The sequence below is a fragment of the Phytophthora cinnamomi genome (genome assembly GCF_018691715.1).
Source record: "Phytophthora cinnamomi strain GKB4 chromosome Unknown Contig49, whole genome shotgun sequence".
Classification (NCBI taxonomy): Eukaryota; Oomycota; class Peronosporomycetes; order Peronosporales; family Peronosporaceae; genus Phytophthora; species Phytophthora cinnamomi.
In genome coordinates this window covers 748308-768396 of record NW_027150982.1, presented here as the reverse complement: position 1 = coordinate 768396, position 20089 = coordinate 748308, and the positions used below count along the sequence as shown (strand labels likewise).

Sequence of the window (20089 nt, the reverse complement as noted above, 5' to 3'; positions counted from 1 at the left end):
GCACACGAAAGCGGTGTGCACGCGCTCGAAGGTGCTTGGGCAGTTTCTGACGGGACTTGTCGGAAGGAGCTGTGCCATAGGTCAGCAAGAGCTTCGCGTCCGCGTCGTGCGCGTACGCGGCCTTCACATCATCCAACAGAGATGATGTGGCTTTGCTCGATCGCATGGCGTCAATGGCATTGACGTCAACAGCTTCCGCGTAGTCCGGCCGACGTGATAACGCGTCGGCCACCACGTTCAGTCTTCCGGGTTTGTATTCGACCCGGAAGTTATACTCCGCAAAGAATGAGAGCCATCTCGCCATTCTTTGTGAAATGTGTGGCGACTTCACAGCGGTACGCAGTGAAGCATGGTCGGTGTAGACCACAAATGGTCTACTCCCAAGCAAATACACTCGGAACTTTGCGAGTGCATACTTCATGGCAAGGAGTTCCTTGTCATGCACCGGATAGTTGCGCTCAGCTGGCTTCAGCTGACGCGATTGGTAGTAGACGACACGATCACGGCCCTCGTGATCGTGCTGCATCAACGCGCATCCGATCGCGAAGTCGGATGCGTCACACACTACGTGAAATGGGCGATCTTGGTCAGCCACTGCCAAGATCGGCGCCTCAGTCAAGCCCCGCTTGACTGTATCGAATGCCTTTTGGCAATCGGGTGTCCAATTCCACACAGCTTCTTTCTTAAGAAGCTGTGACAGCGGGCGGATCTTGCCCGCATAGTCCTCCACGTACTTGCACAAGTACGTGGCCAAGCCAAGGAACTGCCTCAGTTCCTTGACACTTGAAGGCGTTGGCCATTCGTTAATCACTCTGACCTTTTCTGGGTCAGGGCGGACACCATTCTTCCCTACGAGACACCCGAGGACGGGTATCTCGCTCGCCCCGAAGATACACTTCTTCAGGTTCGCGTAGAGCTTATGCTTTCGCATAAGCTCAAGTAGCTTCCGGAGATGCACCCTGTGCATCTCTACGTCGGTCTTCCCGTCCACAGCCCGGCTGTGGATGAATACATCATCGAAGTAGCTCGGTGCGAAGTCGCGCACCGAGCGCAACAAGTTCGTCACGCACCTGTTGAAAGTCGCAGGGGCATTCTTAAGCCCCTGTGGCATTACTAGACATTCCCAGAGCATGCCGCTTGGCGTGCTCACTACCGTGAGAGGGATATCGCTCTCACGCATTAGGATTTGATAAAATCCATCTCGCAAGTCGAGAGCACTGTAAACGGTGCTCCCGGCCATCGAATCGATGATAACATCTTTTCGTGGTATCGGCGTCTGCGCCGGTACCGTCGCATCGTTCAGCTTGTTGTAGGCATGAACGATGCGCCATCCGCCCTGTGGCTTCTTGACACAGAACGTCGGAGCACTGTGCGGGGACTTTGATTCCCGCACTTGTCCTGCTTTACGACGACTTTCAAAGAAGTCGTCGATCGCTTTCACTTGCTCTCGCGGCAGTGGCCACTGCCGCGTGACACAGTACTTCGTGCCCGGCACGAGATCAATCTCGTGCTGAATGCCCTTATCCTGCGGAAGCTCCGCAGGAATCTCTTCCGGGAGTACGTCTTTGTACTCCCTCAACAATTCGTAATAGGGACTCGACTTCAGCGAGTCCCAACCTTGTTCCTCGAAGCGCTCTCGCTTCGTCTTCGCACTGAGAGTGTCTTCACTCTCAGTGGTACTTCCCATGAAGAGCTGCCTCAGCTCTTCGCTCTCGCCTCGCCGTTCTTTCGCTGTTCGAAAGAACGCAGACTTGCTCGATGCGTCCATCGTGCAAGTCGCGCGTGAAGCGATTCCAGCTCATTGCTGGAAGCGAAGTCAACTCCGACGCCGTCGTCGGAGGACTAGCGAGTTCCACGTCACGATACTGGAATCCAGTATCGGTGCGCGTCAAGACGCTTAGCGTCTTGGCATTCGGCGTCACCGCCGCAGTCTGCCCAGCAGACTGCTCTTGTTGCGTCTCGGTCCCGGACCGAGACTTGCGCAGCGTTTTGCGCTTGCGCCGTCTTCTTGTTGTGCGGAGCTCGGCTCCGCACAGTTGTTCTTCTGGTCCAGGCCCGGCCGTGGACTGTCGTTCGCCGGCGGACCCTGTCCGCGGGCGCGCGGTATCAAGCCCGGCTTGACCGCATTTTCCTTCGTGCAGCCCGGCTGCACGGTAATGTGTCCCTTCGCCGGCAGACCCTGTCTGCGGGCGCGCGATATCAAGCCCGGCTTGATCGCATGGCGCTTCGTCGTGCAGCCCGGCTGCACGACAGCATGCAAATTGCGTCAGTGCGGTACGTTTGCAACCGTCCGCACTGTTTGCAGCGTCAACTCCCGGAGTTGACACGCCTTCGTCACCTCGACGCCATTCATTGGCGGAGCCCCTCATGACCGAGGGTGCGTCGGCTCCCGGAGCCGACGCGTCGTTGTCGACCTGACCGCTTCGGGTCAGGGACTGTCCCTTACACGCTTGAACGTGGGTGTTGGTTCCCGGAACCAACATATCTTTTTCTTCTGACGTCGGCAGTATTACCGACGCGGGTCTCACTTGTGCGCGCCCTCGCGCACTTCTTGGGCACTCCGGGACAGCAGCATAAAGCGCTGTCTCGACTGGTGAGCCGCGCGCACCTGTTGGTGCGTGTGCTGCGGTAACAGGGCCATCGCTGTCTGTTCCGCTGTCGCGGCCGAAGCGCACGAGCGTGCGCTTCTTCCAGTCTATCACCGGATCATGCCGTGCAAGCCACGGCATGCCCATTACTACGTCGAACTTATCGTCCAGGTCCAGGACGATAAAGTGTTCGACAATCACTCGTTGTCTGTACGAGAAGCGCACGTTCACGACGCGCTTCTCGGTCTTCACGATGGCACCTGTTGCCAGTCGTACCTCCAGAAGACTTCGAGGTGTATCTACCTCCTCGAAGTCAAGTCTCGACAGGCTTCGTAGTCGAACAAAGTTGTTCGACGCGCCTGAGTCTACCAAAGCTCGAAGAGAGTCACTCGCTCTCTTCGAGTAAACCTTCAAGATGACTAGGTTCGGCCTGTCATCTTGTTTCTTGCAGTGAGAGCTGGTCTCACTGGGGGCTGCAGTCCTCAGTGTCGCGTGCCCGATGTCGGCACGCGCGACTGCATTACCAGTAGGGCGCCCCGCGCCTACTGGATGTTCGCGTTTTTTGTTGGTCCGCGGCGATGCCTAGCATCGCCACGACGGCCACCTCCAGTGGGCATGGGAGCTGTGCACTCCCGTGCAAAGTGACCGATCCTTCCGCAACGGAAGCATCGCACGTTACCTCCCTGCTGCTGGTAACCAGCAGTTGTTGCGCTCGAGAGGTCCATTGGTTCCGGACCTCCCGTCCTCGCTACCGGGCGTGGTTGCGGCCTCGGCACGTTCACATGCAGTTTAGCCTGCCGCAGGCTAAACTCTTCTTGCATGGCAAGAGTGATCGCAGCTTCGAGAGTACTCGGGTACTCTCGGAAGAGATAGGTCTTCACAGGCCCATCTCTAAGTCCTTTCATGAACGTGACGACCTTGGTCGCCTCGTCAATCGGGTTAGTCACGATATTTGATACCAAATATCGTGCGCGCTGCGCGTAAGCATGGACATCATGCTTACCCTGCTGAAGGTCGAGGAACTCCGCCCTCGACCGGAATTCGTTTTGCGGGGGCTCAAACGCTTGTTTGAGCTCCTCCTTAATACTTCGTACGTGCTGAAGCACGTAGGATCGGAGAGTCGGCGTCCATACGCCCAACTCCTTGCGCGTCCGCCAAGACAGGACATGGCGAACGCGACCTTCGACAGCGGGTCGACGATGCGTCGAGCCGCTATGGCTGTGTCGAGTTCGACAAGCCATCGGAGGAGAGGCTCGCCCTCTCTTCCCACGTAATTGCTTACGCTCAACTTTAATGGTTGAGCACGCGGTGTCGTCCCTGACGACGCCGTCACTGAGGAAGCAGCGTCACGCTGCTCCTTCATGATGAACCCCAGAGCAACACCATGTTGCTCCGTCGGCGATAGCGTACGCAGCATTGTAGCTATCGCCGCTTCTCCAATGACTGTTGACAGTCGTTGGAGGGCCTCCACTCTGGGTCAGACAGGTGGGGCAGTCAGCGCGTGCAACATGCGTTGCAGGCGTGTTGGAGCTCTCCATGGGCACCTCCGTGCTCATGTGGTTCTCGGCTCCGCGTTCGTACACCGCGTACGAACGTCAAGCAGTCGGTCGTTGGACGGACTACAAAGTGCTACCAGGTGTAGTGGGTCTAACTTGACTCACTACTTTAGCTTACACGTTGCGCAACGTGTATGAGGAAGTGTAAGTACTTAGTAATTACTTAGGTTAATTATATTCGAATACACAAATATAAGTTAAGTAACAAAAGGATTCCAAGTGACTTAGATTAGGTAAAATGAGAACTGTATTGTTTGTAAATTGATCTTCCTCTAAAAATCTACTAAAACTGTTTATCATCTATGAAAGGGGTTGACAGCGGCTGGCTGTCAGAGCCCCGCTAATATGCATGTCTCTGATTGGTAGAAAGATGCTGCTTTCTACCAATAGGATCTTTTGGGTATGTGTGGACCACTCACTGTGGTGGTCCACTTCAATGTATCCATCGGTGTGTCTTACACCAATGTGAGGAAGTATCCAAAACGTTTAACAGATAACCTATCTGTTAAATTCACAAGTGGCTTGCAGCCACTTGTACGTGTAACCCCGTTACAACTGCAGCCTCCATTCAGACAGGAGTGTTCGGCAGCAGCTCAACGCTTCTCGGTTCACTACCTCTATGGTGCCGTTTTAGCACGGAAACCTAGCGGTGGTGAAGTGATGGTGCGCTCCAATCACGTGTTGAAGCGCGCTTCTATGACCTTGTTCTTGAAGTGTGTACCTTGGACACTCACCCAAGACTGACACACTCCAAACATGGCAAACCAATCTAACAGAGACGTAACTGTAGTGTCTGCATCAGCTGCCTCTCTAGGTACAAGCCACACGTATTTGGATGCATCGTTCTCAATCACCAGGGCGTACACCTCACCCGTGTCGCTCTCCACCATGTACAAAACGTCCCAGTGGAGGAGATCATTCGGGTGCTCGGCATACATAGCCCCACCAAGCAGGCGTGGTTGCGATGGACCTCTCAGTGTACTTGCGCAGTGTAGACAACTCTGAACAAAGAACTCCACGTCACGGACCATTTCTTTCCAAATGAACTTCTCGCTAATATTTTTCAAAGTCACCGCACTGCCACTGTGTCCCGCAATTCCAAAATGCTCAACGACACATACTCGCAATTGCAATTTTGTGGCGTTGTCAGGAGGATACAGATCCGACCCTGTTTTTCCTTCCAGAGAGATACTGCATCTTCATTTGAGATGACGAACTCCCATTGGGGGTTCGCCGCACTTTGAGCAGCTACAAGCTTTTCCAAGGTCGGCCACACAACCGTTTCATCGAGTTGCGGCGAAAGCAGTGGAGGTACTTGACGAATAGCACACACTGTCTTCAACGTGGAGCCCCAATTTGATAAAAGATCCACCCACACGTTTTCGTCGCCTGCAATATCGTGAATCTCATATCATTAAGGGTTGGTGCTCTTATTCACGAAGCGGTCTATTAGCATGACCAGGTGGAATCTGCGTGATGGCTGCGCCCACTCGTGTCGGTGTATACTGAGAGCTGTTTCTCGGGGTCGGGATGCGCTAACAGCAACACATGCTCCAATGCCTTCTTGCATCGATCCAAACAGTCAAATTCGTTGTCGCCCACCCCACATCAGAGGGTTTTATTGCTCGGACGTGCTGCTGCTTGCGCCCACCAGCTCGCTCATACACTTTTCCCATAGTCTTCACGAGCGAATCAATCAACTTATTGAAATCGGGTAAAGAAACACCCATCCAGTTAAGCGCACAGACGAACTGGTGTAGTTCCTGTGCGATAGTAGGAGCTGGTAGCTTCGTAAGTGCATCGATTCGAGTAGGGTCGTGGCGAATGCCCTCGCCGGAGATCACTCGGCCACACCACAAGGCCTCTCGCAAATAAAATCTGCACTTCTTTGGGTTCAACTTCAGATCCTTCTCGGCACCAATGGTTAGCACTTTCTTGAGCAATGCTAGCAGCGCCATATCACTGTGTTCATACCTCAGCAAGTTGTCAATCCATATCATCAATCCGTTATTAAACACTTCAGCGAACATTTGCTGCACCGTTGACTGCATGTAGACAACCCATCAACAAGCGGGTTGGTGTGATCACACCTTCCGTGGGAATAGAGTAGATTTTCTGGCAAACCTGGGTCATGGTAAATTGCCAGAACCCCTTGAAAAAATCCAGGGAAAAATATCGCGCTGATCCTCGCAACTGATCGAAAGCCGCCTCCACGATTGGCATCGGTCAAACAAAAGACTCCACGCAGCATTTGGACCACTCACAACCGCCATACGATAATCGTGAGCCTCGAGTTTATTCACAACATGGGGCAGAGAACACCACCTGCTTTTTGGATTTCGATAGCACAATCGTGCAGATGTCAGCGCGTCGATGTGCTTCTTGAGGAATGCGCGGTGCACCGGCGAGTATCGCCGCGCTTTACATTTCACCGGACTTGTCCCAGGCCTCCACTTCACCGGCATCGGAGGCATATCGACTGATGGATCTCGTCCGATAATAATACGAAAAACATCGATGAGCTGCATCAACATTTCCTCGAATTCTTTCACAAATTCTTCGGACGCACCAAATTGCCGTGCTTCATCAACTTTCTGCAGTAGAATATCTCGAATTTCTTCCCTCTCGGCGTTAATATCTTTGTGTAACTCAGGAAAAATGCACGAACTTCATCTTCCTCCAGCGCACGCTCTTCTTCAGCCACCACTGGGAACCCAGCCGCTGCAGTATACGTAAGCACGCTTGCTACTGCACCAGCCGAACGATCATCGACATCGCCCATATCCCACTCAGACATCATTTGTTGTGCAGAGGAAAGAAACTTTTCAGGACTGTAGCCTATTCATAACCCATCGCGATAACAGTAGATCACCCACAACGGGCGGTAAGCTTTGCTCTGTCATCCAACAGATCACGTTGTGTAGCACCAAAGGACCACCGGGAGTCGAAATCCGCAAATCGAGCTTTACTTTGCTCTTGACGGTCAAGGGCGTATCTCCAATACCGGTGATGGTGGCCCCGCCTGTAATGGTACTAGCGCTCACGATGGAAAATTGAAGAATGACATTGAGTTTTAACTGTCGCTGGCATGTTGCTGCACTACCCTGTTGTAGCTACGTCCGCTAAACTATTGACAAGAACTTATTCTCAACTATCATTGGTCAAGTTATCAATTGACGTGTACGCCTAATGTACCAATTAACAATTTACGTATGAAGAAATTGACGAATCATGCGTAGTTACATGAATCCGTCACCCCGCCGGTAATATTCTGCTGGTTGAGCCGGATTCTCTTCGCTGTCAGCAATTTTAGCAACTTTACCGTCACTACCGACACCTCTACAGCACTGTCAGAGTTAATTTCCGAATTAATTTTCTCCATTACCACACGCGGAATGGTCGAAGCCGTTCTAGACGGCATAGAATCCGATCCAGCCATGGCCAATACAGGTTTTATCACCTTTTTCCTGTTGTGACTCATAGAGATCCTTTGATTCAGATGTGTTAAAATGAACAGAATACTGTAGGTAACTCTCAACAATATATTACTCTTAACCTCTTATTCCTATGCCTACTACTCTAGGTCCGTGCTCGGTACCTGGAGGCAAAAGAGGAAGTGAGCTCGTCTTCGGACTGCGTCCTCGACAGCTCACTCCTCGGCCTCTTGTCGTCATCGCACTATGGATGGCAGGAAGCTCTCTGCACTATCCAGATCGCAGCTGGCGATCTGAACATTTTCCTCTCGTACTTGCTAATATAAACATTAACAACTTAACGAGGTTTTTCTTTCATTATTCAATTACTCGACTGGCAGACAGGCGTTGCCTGCTGCCATTCTACGAGCGGGGCGCGCGCTGCGCGCCTCCTCATTCAACACTCCCACTAAGTACTAGGGGACAATTTCAGTTCGCGAACGCCTAGTTTCTCTCTTAGTTTCAGGAATTGTTTTGTGGGAAGAGCTTTAGTGAGAATATCCGCTGTCATCTCTGTTGTAGAGCAATAGGCTATCTTAAGGCGACCGAGTTCAACAAGGTCCCTCGTAAACAGATAGCGGATCTCAATGTGCTTATTTGCTTTGTGATTTCCAGGGTTTTTCACAATGCTGATGGCAGCGTTGCTGTCACACCATACTTGCACTGGTACCTTTTGAGGAAATCCCATTTCTCCCAGCAAATGCCACAACCACTCACTTTCCTTGGCTCCCTCACTTAGTGCGATAAGTTCAGCTTCAGCAGTCGAGAGTGACACGCCTCCCTGTTTGCTACTGCACCATGACACACTCGCTCCGGCCATTTGGATCACATACCCAGTTACGGATTTACGTTCTTTTGATTGACACGCGAAGCTCGCGTCAGTGTACACTTCGTAAGTCACGTCTCTCGTTTTTCCATCGAGAAACAGACCGTACGTTGACGTCCCTTTCAAGTATTTGAGTACTCGCCTAGCTGCATCCCAATGCGTGCGGTTGTAGCAAGATAGAAATTTGCTTAATTCTCTAACCGCGTTGGCGATATCCGGGCGTGTGCCACGGACCAAATATTGGAGTGAGCCAACAATACCTCTGAAGCCAAAGGGCTGCGCAGCAATTTGCTCTGCGCTTAGTTTCGTCTCGGGCTCGAGTACGAGGCCAGGCACTTGTGGTGTCATTACTGGCGCGCATTCGCCCAGTTTGTACTTTGTAATCAGCTCTGCAATATACTTGCGCTGTGAGATCATCATCACACGCTGATTTCTATTGCGGTGCACCTCCATCTTGAGGATATAGTGAATGTCGCCCAGATCTTTCATTTTGAACCGGTTTGACAATTCGGCTTTCAGCCTGTTAATGAGTCGCATATCTCGCGACATGATCGTTAGATCATCGACATATACCACGACTATGATCCATTCTTCTCCCACTTTTTGCACGTAGATGCAAAACTCTTTGTGGCAGCGTGCAAAACCCATCGACGTCAAAAAGGTATGTAAAACTCGATACCAGATGCGTGGGGCTTGCTTCAGGCCATAGATGCTCTTTTGAAGTTCACAGACCAAATGCTCATGGCCTCGCTTCGCAAATCCGTGAGGTTGCCTCATATAGATCTTTTGCTCTCCGTCCATCGTGCCGTTCAGAAACGCCGTATGGACATCCATCTGATGGATATGACAGTCCAATATCGTTCCAATCGCCAGCACTAGGCGCAGTGACTCGAATCGTGCCACTGGTGCGTATACCTCGTCACAGTCTACCCCAAACTCCTGGTGGTTGCCTTGTGCTACGAGGCGTGCTTTGAACCGCTCGACAGTCCCGTCAGCGTTATACTTTACAACTAGTACCCAATGACATGGCAAAGCCTTACGCCCAGGTGGCAGTCGTACGAGTCTCCACGTCTCATTCTCGATCAAGGAGTCGTACTCAAGTTCCAGAGCCTGTTTCCACTGCTCTCTATAAGGGCCACTCAACGCGTCTTTGAGCGATCGTGGTGTAGGCACTCTGTGCTCTAGAATGTCTTGCGCAACGTTGTGCTCTAACATTGCCTGGAAGCACTGATAGTCCGAGTATCTCTTCGGTTTCTTCGCCTCTCGACGTGGGCGGGGCTCGCGCCTTGGTGGCGTATCCACGAGTCCCGCACGTCGGCGTTTCTTAGCTCCCACTGCTGGGTTACTGGCCTGCGCAGGTTCTTCAGCTCCCACTGCACCAATAGACCTTCCCACAGGTTCTTCAGCTCCCACTGCTCCCGTAGACTCGGTTGCAAGTGCATCGGCTCCCTCTGCTGCGGGTAACTCTCGCGCGGCAGATTCAATTGTGAGGGCCTCATCAGTCTGCCCGAACGCTCGCTGGACCATGGTGGCTACATTGGTCGTATCGAATAACACGTCTCGTGATTGGATGTGCTTGTTGTTGTACATGTCCCAGAGTCGATAACCCTTCGTTTCCTCCGACATTCCGAGGAACCGGCACTTTACGGCACGAGCAGACAGCTTCTTGTCCTTTCTTAGGACGGCAGGGATATGCGCAAAGCACACAGAGCCCCACACGGGTAGCTTGCTCACGTTGGGAGGTCTCCCATACACCATCTCATACGGTGTCTTATTTCCCAACCGCGCCATAGGTGTGCGATTTTGCACATACGTCACGTACATAAGCGCCTCTGGCCACCACTTGTGTGCCATATCAGCGTCTTTCAATGCGCAGCGAGCTCTGTCCAGTTTGCTCTGATGATCTCGCTCTGCAGCACCATTCTCTTCAGGGCTGTAGGCATTCGATGTCTGGAATACAATTCCTTTGCTTTTACAAAAGCTTTTAAAGGCTGCATTCACAAACTCAGTTCCTCCATCGGACCTGATCCGACGAATCGTGAACTTTCCCTCACGCTCCAGCTGCAAAAGTAGCTCCTCTACTTTCTCAAATACTTCTTTCTTATTGCGCAGGACATAAGTCCAACGCCATGACGTGTTGTCGTCAATGATGCTCAGAAAGTATTTAATTTTCCCGCAGCTGCCATACACCCCAATTGTTTTCATGGGGCCGTTTGTGTCCATGTGAATGGTGCTAATCGGCTGTTCGTCTCTCGAACCCCTCGCATTCCGGTAGGACATCCTCCGTTTCTTCATCTCTGCACACGTTGTGCAGAAGAACGGAATTTTTCTTAGACCTGACGCGGGTAATTTTGGCATTCCAGCCACTAACTTTGCGCTTAGCATCGCAATAACTGCCTCTTTATTGAGGTGGCCTAGTTTGACATGCCACTCTTGCAGTGTGCGCTCAAACCTTTTATTATTAAGGTGAGCTAGCGGCTTACAGGGCCCTTGCTTCACTGCGTTACACAGCAGTTGTCTTTCTTGAAGCGTTTTATTTTGCATATAATACGCCCCGTTGATAGCTTTCGCAACAAAAACTAATTCGGTTTTGAAAAGTACAAATTTGTACTCGCCAGTTAAGGATCCCAAAATTTGGTACCCACCGCGCCTGAGCCAGAACTCGCTCAGAATGTTCGAGGTAGCGTCCGGTACTAACGCAATATTTTCGAACAGAAAAGGTCTAATTCCTCGTGGACCATGCAAATACAACTTTATTGTACCAATATGTGTATTTGAATGCTTAGAGCCCTGTGCAAATGTAAACATGTACTGGGTGTTGGGCTCCTTCCACACAAACCGCGCTGTCTCGCTGGTTAGGCCATGCCCGCACCCTGAGTCAAGTACCCAAGAATTTGTGGTTAGATACATTTCATCATCTAACAGAAATGGATACAAACTTCGCACCTTTTTCTCGAGCTCAGTCAGCATACCGGCGAAGGACTTCGTCGTCTCAGCAATCTCTTGATTGCTGTCCTTGCCTGGCTGCTCTTCCATGTCCACGTCGCCGTCCGGTTCCTTACCCGCGGCTTGAGCCTTGCCCGTGGCGTCAGCATTCACTGCGTTGACGACGGTATCCATTGGCTCGTCTTCGTCACTGAAGGGCAGCGTGCCCTTTCCCGGGGTCACGGGCACCTCGAAGTTGCTCGGAGGCGGGCTCGTGTACCCATCAGCTGTCGCTGGTGACGCGCCGTGTTCAGCGTTGCACGCGTCCACCGCCACGGCTTTAGCCAGGCACTCATCCAGTGGGACTTCACGTCTCACCTTGGCCTTGGTCCTTCCCTTGCCGTTGCCCCTCATCTTGGGCGTTGGCTCGTGGACTTCCTTGCGAGCCTGGCGGCTTGGCCTTGACCAGATGTTCCGGCGGTGCACGCCAGCTGCCTTGTCATGTGCACGCTTGGGGCAGTTGATCATCTTGTGTGGCCCAACATTGTTCATTTTGTTGTGCTCACCACCACAGTAGTGGCACTTCATTGCACCAATGTTGTAGTGCAAATCGCGCACCGGCCCGTCTACGGCCTTGCGCTTGCCAAGCACAGGCCCCTTCGGATTTGAAGGAGCCGCGTTGACATGGTTGACCGCCTTTCCGCTGGCCAGAGCCCAGATCTCGCTCTTGCTCTTGGTGCCGAAGATGGCATTGAGCTTGTCGCTCACCTTCTCGAGCGTAAACCCATCCTGGGTCAGCTCAACCGATGAGCCCCACATGTGCCTCGGAAGCACTCCGAGCACCATCACCAGCATAAGCTGGGAGGTCAACATGTGGCTGTGCAGAGCCTCGTGCGCGTTCACGTTGACTTGACTACGCACACTGTTGAGATCTTGAAAGAGTTGTCCCACGCTCTTGAAGTCGGTGTTCACCATCTCCATGAACTGCCGAACCAGCTCGACGACGCCTGCCGCGTTGCTCAGGCTGTACTGTTTTTCAACGAGCCGCCAAATTACATGGACGGGCTCGTCCATGCGCTTGGTCGCGATTCCCTTGAAATCGCCCGGCAGAGTCTCGCACAGCAGCCGCTTGATGTACGACGACTGCTGACTCAGCAGCGTTTCGTGCAAATCGTGCTGCCATGCCGCGTCTTTATCCTCTGCAGGAGGACGCGGCGGCATTACCGGCTGGCTCTCGAGCAAATCCTCGAACCGAGTCAGCGGCTTTGCACGCTTGTGCTGCAGCTCCTCCAGCGCGCGTTGCTCGCTTAACGCCTTGAGGTGGATGACCAGCTTGCTCTTCCATGATGCGAAGTGCAGAGGCTTTCCGCTGAACCGCAGCGAGTCGACCGAACTCTTGTCAACTTGGGGCTTGCTCATGTTACTTGAAATGTTAAAATGAACAGAATACTGTAGGTAACTCTCAACAATATATTACTCTTAACCTCTTATTCCTATGCCTACTACTCTAGGTCCGTGCTCGGTACCTGGAGGCAAAAGAGGAAGTGAGTTCGTCTTCGGACTGCGTCCTCGACAGCTCACTCCTCGGCCTCTTGTCGTCATCGCACTATGGATGGCAGGAAGCTCTCTGCACTATCCAGATCGCAGCTGGCGATCTGAACATTTTCCTCTCGTACTTGCTAATATAAACATTAACAACTTAACGAGGTTTTTCTTTCATTATTCAATTACTCGACTGGCAGACAGGCGTTGCCTGCTGCCATTCTACGAGCGGGGCGCGCGCTGCGCGCCTCCTCATTCAACAAGATGGAATTGCAACTACTGGGCACTGAAATACGCCGTGGGTCTGGCCGCCACGCTTAAAACACGTCTTGACAGGGCGCTCGCCTGTCGGTTTCTGCTTTGGTTTGTTGGCCACCTTACATAGGCACCGACCCGAAGTCAGGCTTCGTCTTGCTTTTGCCCATTGCTAAGAAGGAATTCTGTTGTGCTAGTGTGAAAATTTTCACCACCAAATGGTGGTCATGGGTTAAGGAACAGAACTCCCGTCCAGGAAACGAGTGAGTGGACTTCCACTCACTTAAGATAATTGAGATGTGAGACCAAAAGATCAGGAGGGGAAAATCTATGGACGAGGTACTAAAAATAGTACTTAGTGTAAATGGGTAGCACAAATTAGGGTCCCACCAAAATTTGGTCAAAAATAATATTGTTGTCTGACACAGTAAAAGACTAGGGCGAAGACTCATAGCGCGGCACAAGCGCCCTGCTTAAGGGCATGAAGGTGTTCACCACACCGTATTGGCCTCAGCCCCCAGTTATTCACTACACCGTATCCGCCTCAGCCTCCTCGAATGATTCAAATTGTTGTTCAGGTAGCGGCAGTATCTCGAAGTGTGATTCATGTTCAGAGGTCATTTTGAACAACGAGGAGAGTACTGGACGCGCTCTAGCTAAATGCGATGCAGCCTTCGCGCAAAATGGGATGTGCAATGCTGAATTAGACTCTTTCTTTTCGATATATTTGTAGTCAACGCATGTGCCTACTGGTCCTGGTAGACCAGCTTGCTGCTTTACCAGCCTCACAAACTGTAATGAAAATACCGCCGTGCAATGGTGTAGTGGTTTGGCAGCACATGTTTTAATCTACCACGGAATTCGCGTTAAGAAAAACGATTACATGATTCTAAGTACGGGCATCTATTGCAACTGCTTTGCAGCGCCCAGTAATTCGCAATTAAATTTGAATCAACAACTTCAATTTCATTCCATACCCTCACATACACTTTCACTGACTATACCCCTTCCAGCTCCACCATCGTCGTGAGCAATGCTCACGACGAAAAACATGGTCTCCCAGCCAACGTGCAGCAACCTTATGGCTATAGGCTCCGGTTTTATAATGCTGCTGCCAAGAAACAGCAATATGCAGTGGCCCCCGACGCTACGAACCGATACCTCGGCATTCAAGTCGGAAGCCGTCGAGATCCAGATAGTTCTTGGCAAGCAGCAGAGTAGCAACTGCGAACACGTCTACAACTCGCTTGTCACAAAACTACGACTGTGGATCAGAGAAGTCTTATTGCGACGGCGGTTATCAGTCCAAACCTCATGTACATCGGGCGGCTCGCCTGGCCCTGAACAACCACTATTACCAGTTTCTCCAGGAAAATTAAGAAGTATGCCTGTCCTTCTCGTCGAACGTTGCCGGTTCTCGTGCTTGGCTAGGCGCCGATCTTCCCGATCTGTCCCGGACGGACGGGGGTATTGCGCTCCCTGATCTACGTGTGGTGCTTATGGCCATAGCGGCTGTTGCCGTCACGGACTGGGCTGTCATGAGTTCTTGCCAGATGCACATTATTGGCGATGTTTTGTTTGCTGATCCCAGTTCCAAGGAGTGCGTGGAGGGCTTCCCAGCGGTGCGGTATATCACTCCCAACGCGGCACTGACATCCGCCACTGGATATAAAAGGCGTTCGTTGATGTGGTCTACTGGAAGATCTTTGGCTACAGAGATAGGGGGTCCGGCAGATTTGCCCCAACGCAACGCGATGGTGTCTGCTCTATTCCTGCTCGCGGATGCATTTGGTGGAGCCTCCATGACGTGGTCGCACACGTATCACTGTTGATGCGCGGGGACTGAAGGGGTCGACCGTACGTGCATATCTTGCGGCGGAGACTGCTTACCTCGCGACACAATGCCTGGAATGGCTGCCGTATGCGGGCCTTACTGAGTTAAGATTTTGGGGACCTTCCGGCACGATCGTGCGCCCAGGACAGGAGCTGCGGCTACTATGTGAGCTGGGGATACGTCTTTGCGATATCCTTCGTTGGCGTCGCCATGGCAATGGACAAATTACCTTTACGGCGTTATGTCCCGTTTCTCGACTGACGATGTCTGTCACCTCCCAATTATCGAGGCTGGCGCTACTATTGATCATTAACTTCCCACGGCTATTGTACTTGGAACTTCACTCCACTGAAGTGAGGATTAAGACGGCGCCTGTGTAACATTCGGTGATTACACAGGTGGATGAGGGACCTGCTCCGTTAGTACTCGTCACCACTGGGTTGGCAAAGATGCATACGTCTAAAACTGTGGAAAGTCACCGCCAACTTACTGACCTTTTGACAAATACGCTGGCCCCTGATGTGCGCGTCCACTCGGTTCACCCTCATCCTGCTTTAAGTCGAATGGTGTGTCTTTGGATTGCCCCATCCTCGCAAATATTATCGGCTTCACCTTGCGGGAACCGCTAGCCGACGGGACTTCGGACACGCACGGCACGGTGGCCTACGCTAAATGCTGACGCAGGAGCAGGCATGGATCGTCTAGAATGTACCAAAATTAGACGGATTATTGGACTGGAAGCGTGGGGGGAGCAGCTGCTACTGCGTTTGAAACATGGAGCTCTCTCCCTTTATGACCCCTCGGTTGGTCGTATGGGATGCCCACATAAAGCATGTTTGGGGGTGAAGAACGTGGACCTATTCCATGTCTCTGGACATGTCCAGCTGCTGTCAAACTCCGACGAGTCTTCCTTCACAAATGGACTGCATGTGGACTCGGGACCTGCTCGCTCGAAAAAGCGATTTTTGCGCTCGACCTACCACAGGTGCCGGCTCGTCTCTGGGAAATTGCTGACACTCTAGCGACTGATTTAACACCGCCCGAGGGAAATGGTTTGCCAGAATATGTCACTAAAGTCGCGGAGAGCTGCTGGCGCCTCGGCTCAGTACTCTACTTTCACGTTATGTGGAGGTGGAGTGGCACATTTCGATAACCTCAACGATGTCTTGTCAGAGTGTCATCTTGCGAGACTATCTGGTTATGACTTGGTTCACCTACACCTACGATCTTGTGGCTCCGCCAAGCTGATGCGACGTGCATCCATCATTCTCCGCCAAGCTCTGGCAACCAAGTATATACCCGTTGTTTCTTCCACTTTCGGCAACACGGGCACATTCCTGGTCTTCTTCGACGGTGGCGCTCGAGGAAATCCTGGTCCAGGAGGCAGTGGCGCGATTGTTGTACGTGTTGGTAGCTCCATCGCAAACATGGAAGTTTGCTGGATGGTCAGTATGTCTTATGCCGCTCGGTCGACCACCAACAATCTAGCCAAAAAGATGGGGCTCCTATTTGGGCTACGTGCCTGCAAGGAACACGGTTGGTTCCCTTTTGCATGTCGTTGGGGATAGTGCGATGATTATCCGGCAGCAGCAACACGAACACCTCCTCGTGCCACGCGACTGAAGTCTATTCACTGGCAATGCCGGAGGCTTGCGGACACGCTAGGAATTATTTCTTGGCACCATCACGCACGGGAATTTAACAAAGCGGCTGGTGCATTGGCGAACATTGCTATGGACACCAAGAAAAGTGCTCAACGAGCACCACATATTGTCAGGCATGACCACCCCAAGTGGGAGACAACCGCGATGCTGAGCCATTCGGACGTGGGACACTGGATAGCTCGAAACTGGAATGAGGACCCTTTGGGCCCGATATATCACCGCTGTGATGGTGGAGGCCCTAGGCTGATGGAAGAGGATCAGCTATTGCTCACAGAGCAACTCGCGATCTAGTGACGTACCAAGTTTGTATGGACATAGGAAGTCGTTAGATAACTAAATGGCATCGATGTTTCTCAAATATATATATATATATATATGCAGTGGCAACTCTATTGTATATAGTCTACACACCATTGACCAAATTTTGGTGAGACCTTAGTTTGTGCTACCCAATTACACCAATGACAAATTTTGGTACCTTGAGCTCCCTATCCGCGAGCTCCATAGATTTTCCCATCAGTAGGAGTCGAAGCAGATGTGATTTTAGAGTGAGATGGGACATTTTTTGATCGTTATCATTGATGTTTAGATTGGCCGAGCTGCGCACATGTATTAATGCATGTGCAGTTAACCTTATGGAATGCGTCAGGTTTTCGGCAAAAACAGTGGGTATATGGGTGTGACACAACGTCTTTATCTTCATATTTGTATGGAGGAGGCTAAGCATTTCTTCAAGTCCTCACATTATGCGCGTTTAGTTTTTCCGCCGTAAAAACTCAGAATTTATTGGAATGAACACGGTTTACGGTAGTTAAGTTCGTGTATTAAGTTAATAGCTCTATTTTTGTGTGTGTGAGAATTGGACAAAATCTACACATTTTCATGGCCTCGGTGACAGGAAAAAACAATCGTGCTCGTGACACCGCATGCCTTTCCAAGCGTAGATATGAACAGGCAATCCTGCTCATATCTCCTCCATAGATGAGATGCATGTATTGAAAGAGTGTTGAAAGAGTGTAGTCGAATCGTGTTTGAAGTTGACTCCAGATGGCAACCTCGTCCGCAAACAACTGATGGGTTAGCGTCTGCCGTTGGGATTGCATTGTATTACAGACAACGACGGATAAATCCGGACTCACTGAATGACATCCTCCATACTACATGTATAGGGCAGTCTTCGCTCCCGACACAAAAAACCGGAGAGTAACAATTCTGCGATTGGATTGGTTGATAAACTAACCTATGGTGCAGAAAACGAAGTTGAAACCGTATGGAAAAGCAAAAAAAATCCGTCTTTGTAGACAGTTACCTTAGCGTACCTAGGAATTGTTTTTTTGATGCTGCGAGTTATCGCCTTTGTCGGTATGGCGTTCCACACAGCAATAGCGGCATGAATAGCACGAAGGCGTTTTACTTTTGCCATGCCTCCAGTAGCTTTAGCACTATTTCTTAGCTTCGCTTTTCAGTGGCCCCATGACACCAGCACTAAGCGGTTGGCACAACGGTGAGCTGCTCGGTGGCAACCTCACACCCGGATATGCGTCATGCTGACCTCCCACACCTCGGCGCTACTCGCTCTCTCTTCCCCCCCCCCCCCCCCCCCCCCCCCCGCATGCTCCAGATGCCCCCACCACGTCCCCAAGACGGAGGCGCTTCAGCTGGTCCGTGCTCTAGTCCTACAAGGGAACTGGGTGGCTCATGAGCATGGTCTTCCTGAACTCGGGGAACCTCGAGGCGGACCTGCAGAGCGGCGCCTACACGCGCTACCAGCTGCTTTACTTGGTTCTAGTCAGCACGTCCTTGGGAGGGCTCTGGCCGCCCGCCTGGGGGCCACCACCGGCCGCCACTTGGCCCAGTTGTGCCGCTCCGTACCCTGTAGCCGTCACGTGCTCAACGTGCTTCATTGCGCAACTGACCTCAAATTACTGTGTTGGCAAAGGAGTTTAGCTTCACACCACTCACTATCTTTAACTTTCTGATTGGCTCTAAAATTATTCATTTAAGCATTTCATTGGATAAAAATGGGGTTAGATTTTGTATGGGGATCGAATGGGGATCTGTCTCACCCGGATTTAGTGTCGCCCGGATTTATCCGTCGTTGTCTGTAGGCGCTCGCCAACACGCGGTCGACCAGCCAGGGTCATTTTCGAAAACTCCACCCGCCCCAACTATCGACTCGACACTGCTGAAGATGAAGGTCCAGATCGTTATTGTTGCCCTCGCCACTCTACTGTTGCCCGTGTAAGTACTGGTCGATACCTACGCGTACATACCATTTTACTGACCACTGTCATCAGCCACGGTGGTGTCATGAAACGTTTACAGTGTGCTGGAGGGGTCCCTGACAACAAAGGTGGCATCGTGTATGAGAACTCTGGCTTCTTGACCGCCGACTTCACCCAAAAGGCCTGCGCCGCGGCAACCGGCTCGATCAATCCTATCAAGAAGGGCAACCAGAAGTGCTGCACCATCATCAACTTTCGCAATGGTCGCGTAAAAGCTTTTAACGACGCCTGCAACCATCAAAAGGCTGGAAGTAAGTACCCGAACTACCAACCCTTTATCCGTGATTGCTAGATGGAGACACGTGGGAGGCTTTGGTGGCTGCACCAGTAGATAACACCAAACGGGAAACACTCTGGGGTGTGGATATACTTCTTTCACGCAGCGGATAATGTATAATAATGGATTACGTTTTCGCTTAGCCCCATTACGCTTGCGCTATTTACTAGCAATAGTATAAAGTAGTGTCCGCATACCTGGATTGGTGGTAATTTGGCGCCAATTGACTAGGTCGTCTGCGACTTGGCTGGGGACCTGTATCGCAATATCGTAAAGCACTGGTACTGCTTGCCGCGAACTATAACATGTGCTGCTGCTGGCATTTCTGGCACTTCCTTTCAAACGTCACACTGGTAGTATGACATTTGAGGTGGCAGACAAATTTGATATTACTGGGTCAGCATTCCACGCGTTAACCTCGTGTGGGGCTGGCCCCTCCTTCGAGTTGCCGTTGAAGTCGCCACTCACACATCCTTCTATCCATCTTTTGGTACATTCGTGTTCTGCACACATCCTTCAACACAGACACAAGCCAGCAAGCTGGCCACCAGACTGAAGCATGGGCAGTTCCGAAGGCAGGTCTTCCTTGGCCTCCGGTGGCGCAGCTCCACCGCCTCCTTACTGGCCTCCCGTGTGCTCTCCCTCCCTCTGCACCCCGCACCACGGTCGCTCACCGCAGAGGACGAGCGGAAGAAGCGCAGCATCGATGAAATGTTCGGCGATGAGGGTTTGGACGACTCTGGCGACGAGCAGATCCCCCGCAGTGCGTGCCGCTGCCTGCCGTGCGATAGCACTCGTGTTCCTCTCCCCCTCCATGCCGAAATCTGACCCGAACACGTCGTTCTGCGTGCACTGAGCTGTTTT

At 51.7% G+C, this 20089-nt stretch overlaps 1 protein-coding gene across 1 annotated transcript; it reads left to right on the top strand.

The window, feature by feature from the left end:
• Positions 1-18854: 18854 nt before the first annotated feature.
• On the top strand, positions 18855-19240 carry IUM83_08240 (small cysteine-rich secretory protein SCR99; the record flags this gene model as incomplete). Its single annotated transcript, XM_067932602.1, has 2 exons — positions 18855-18904; positions 18961-19240. 2 exons carry the CDS (start codon positions 18855-18857, stop codon positions 19238-19240), a joined length of 330 nt encoding a protein of 109 aa, XP_067789994.1.
• Between the last annotated feature and the right edge of the window lie 849 nt (positions 19241-20089).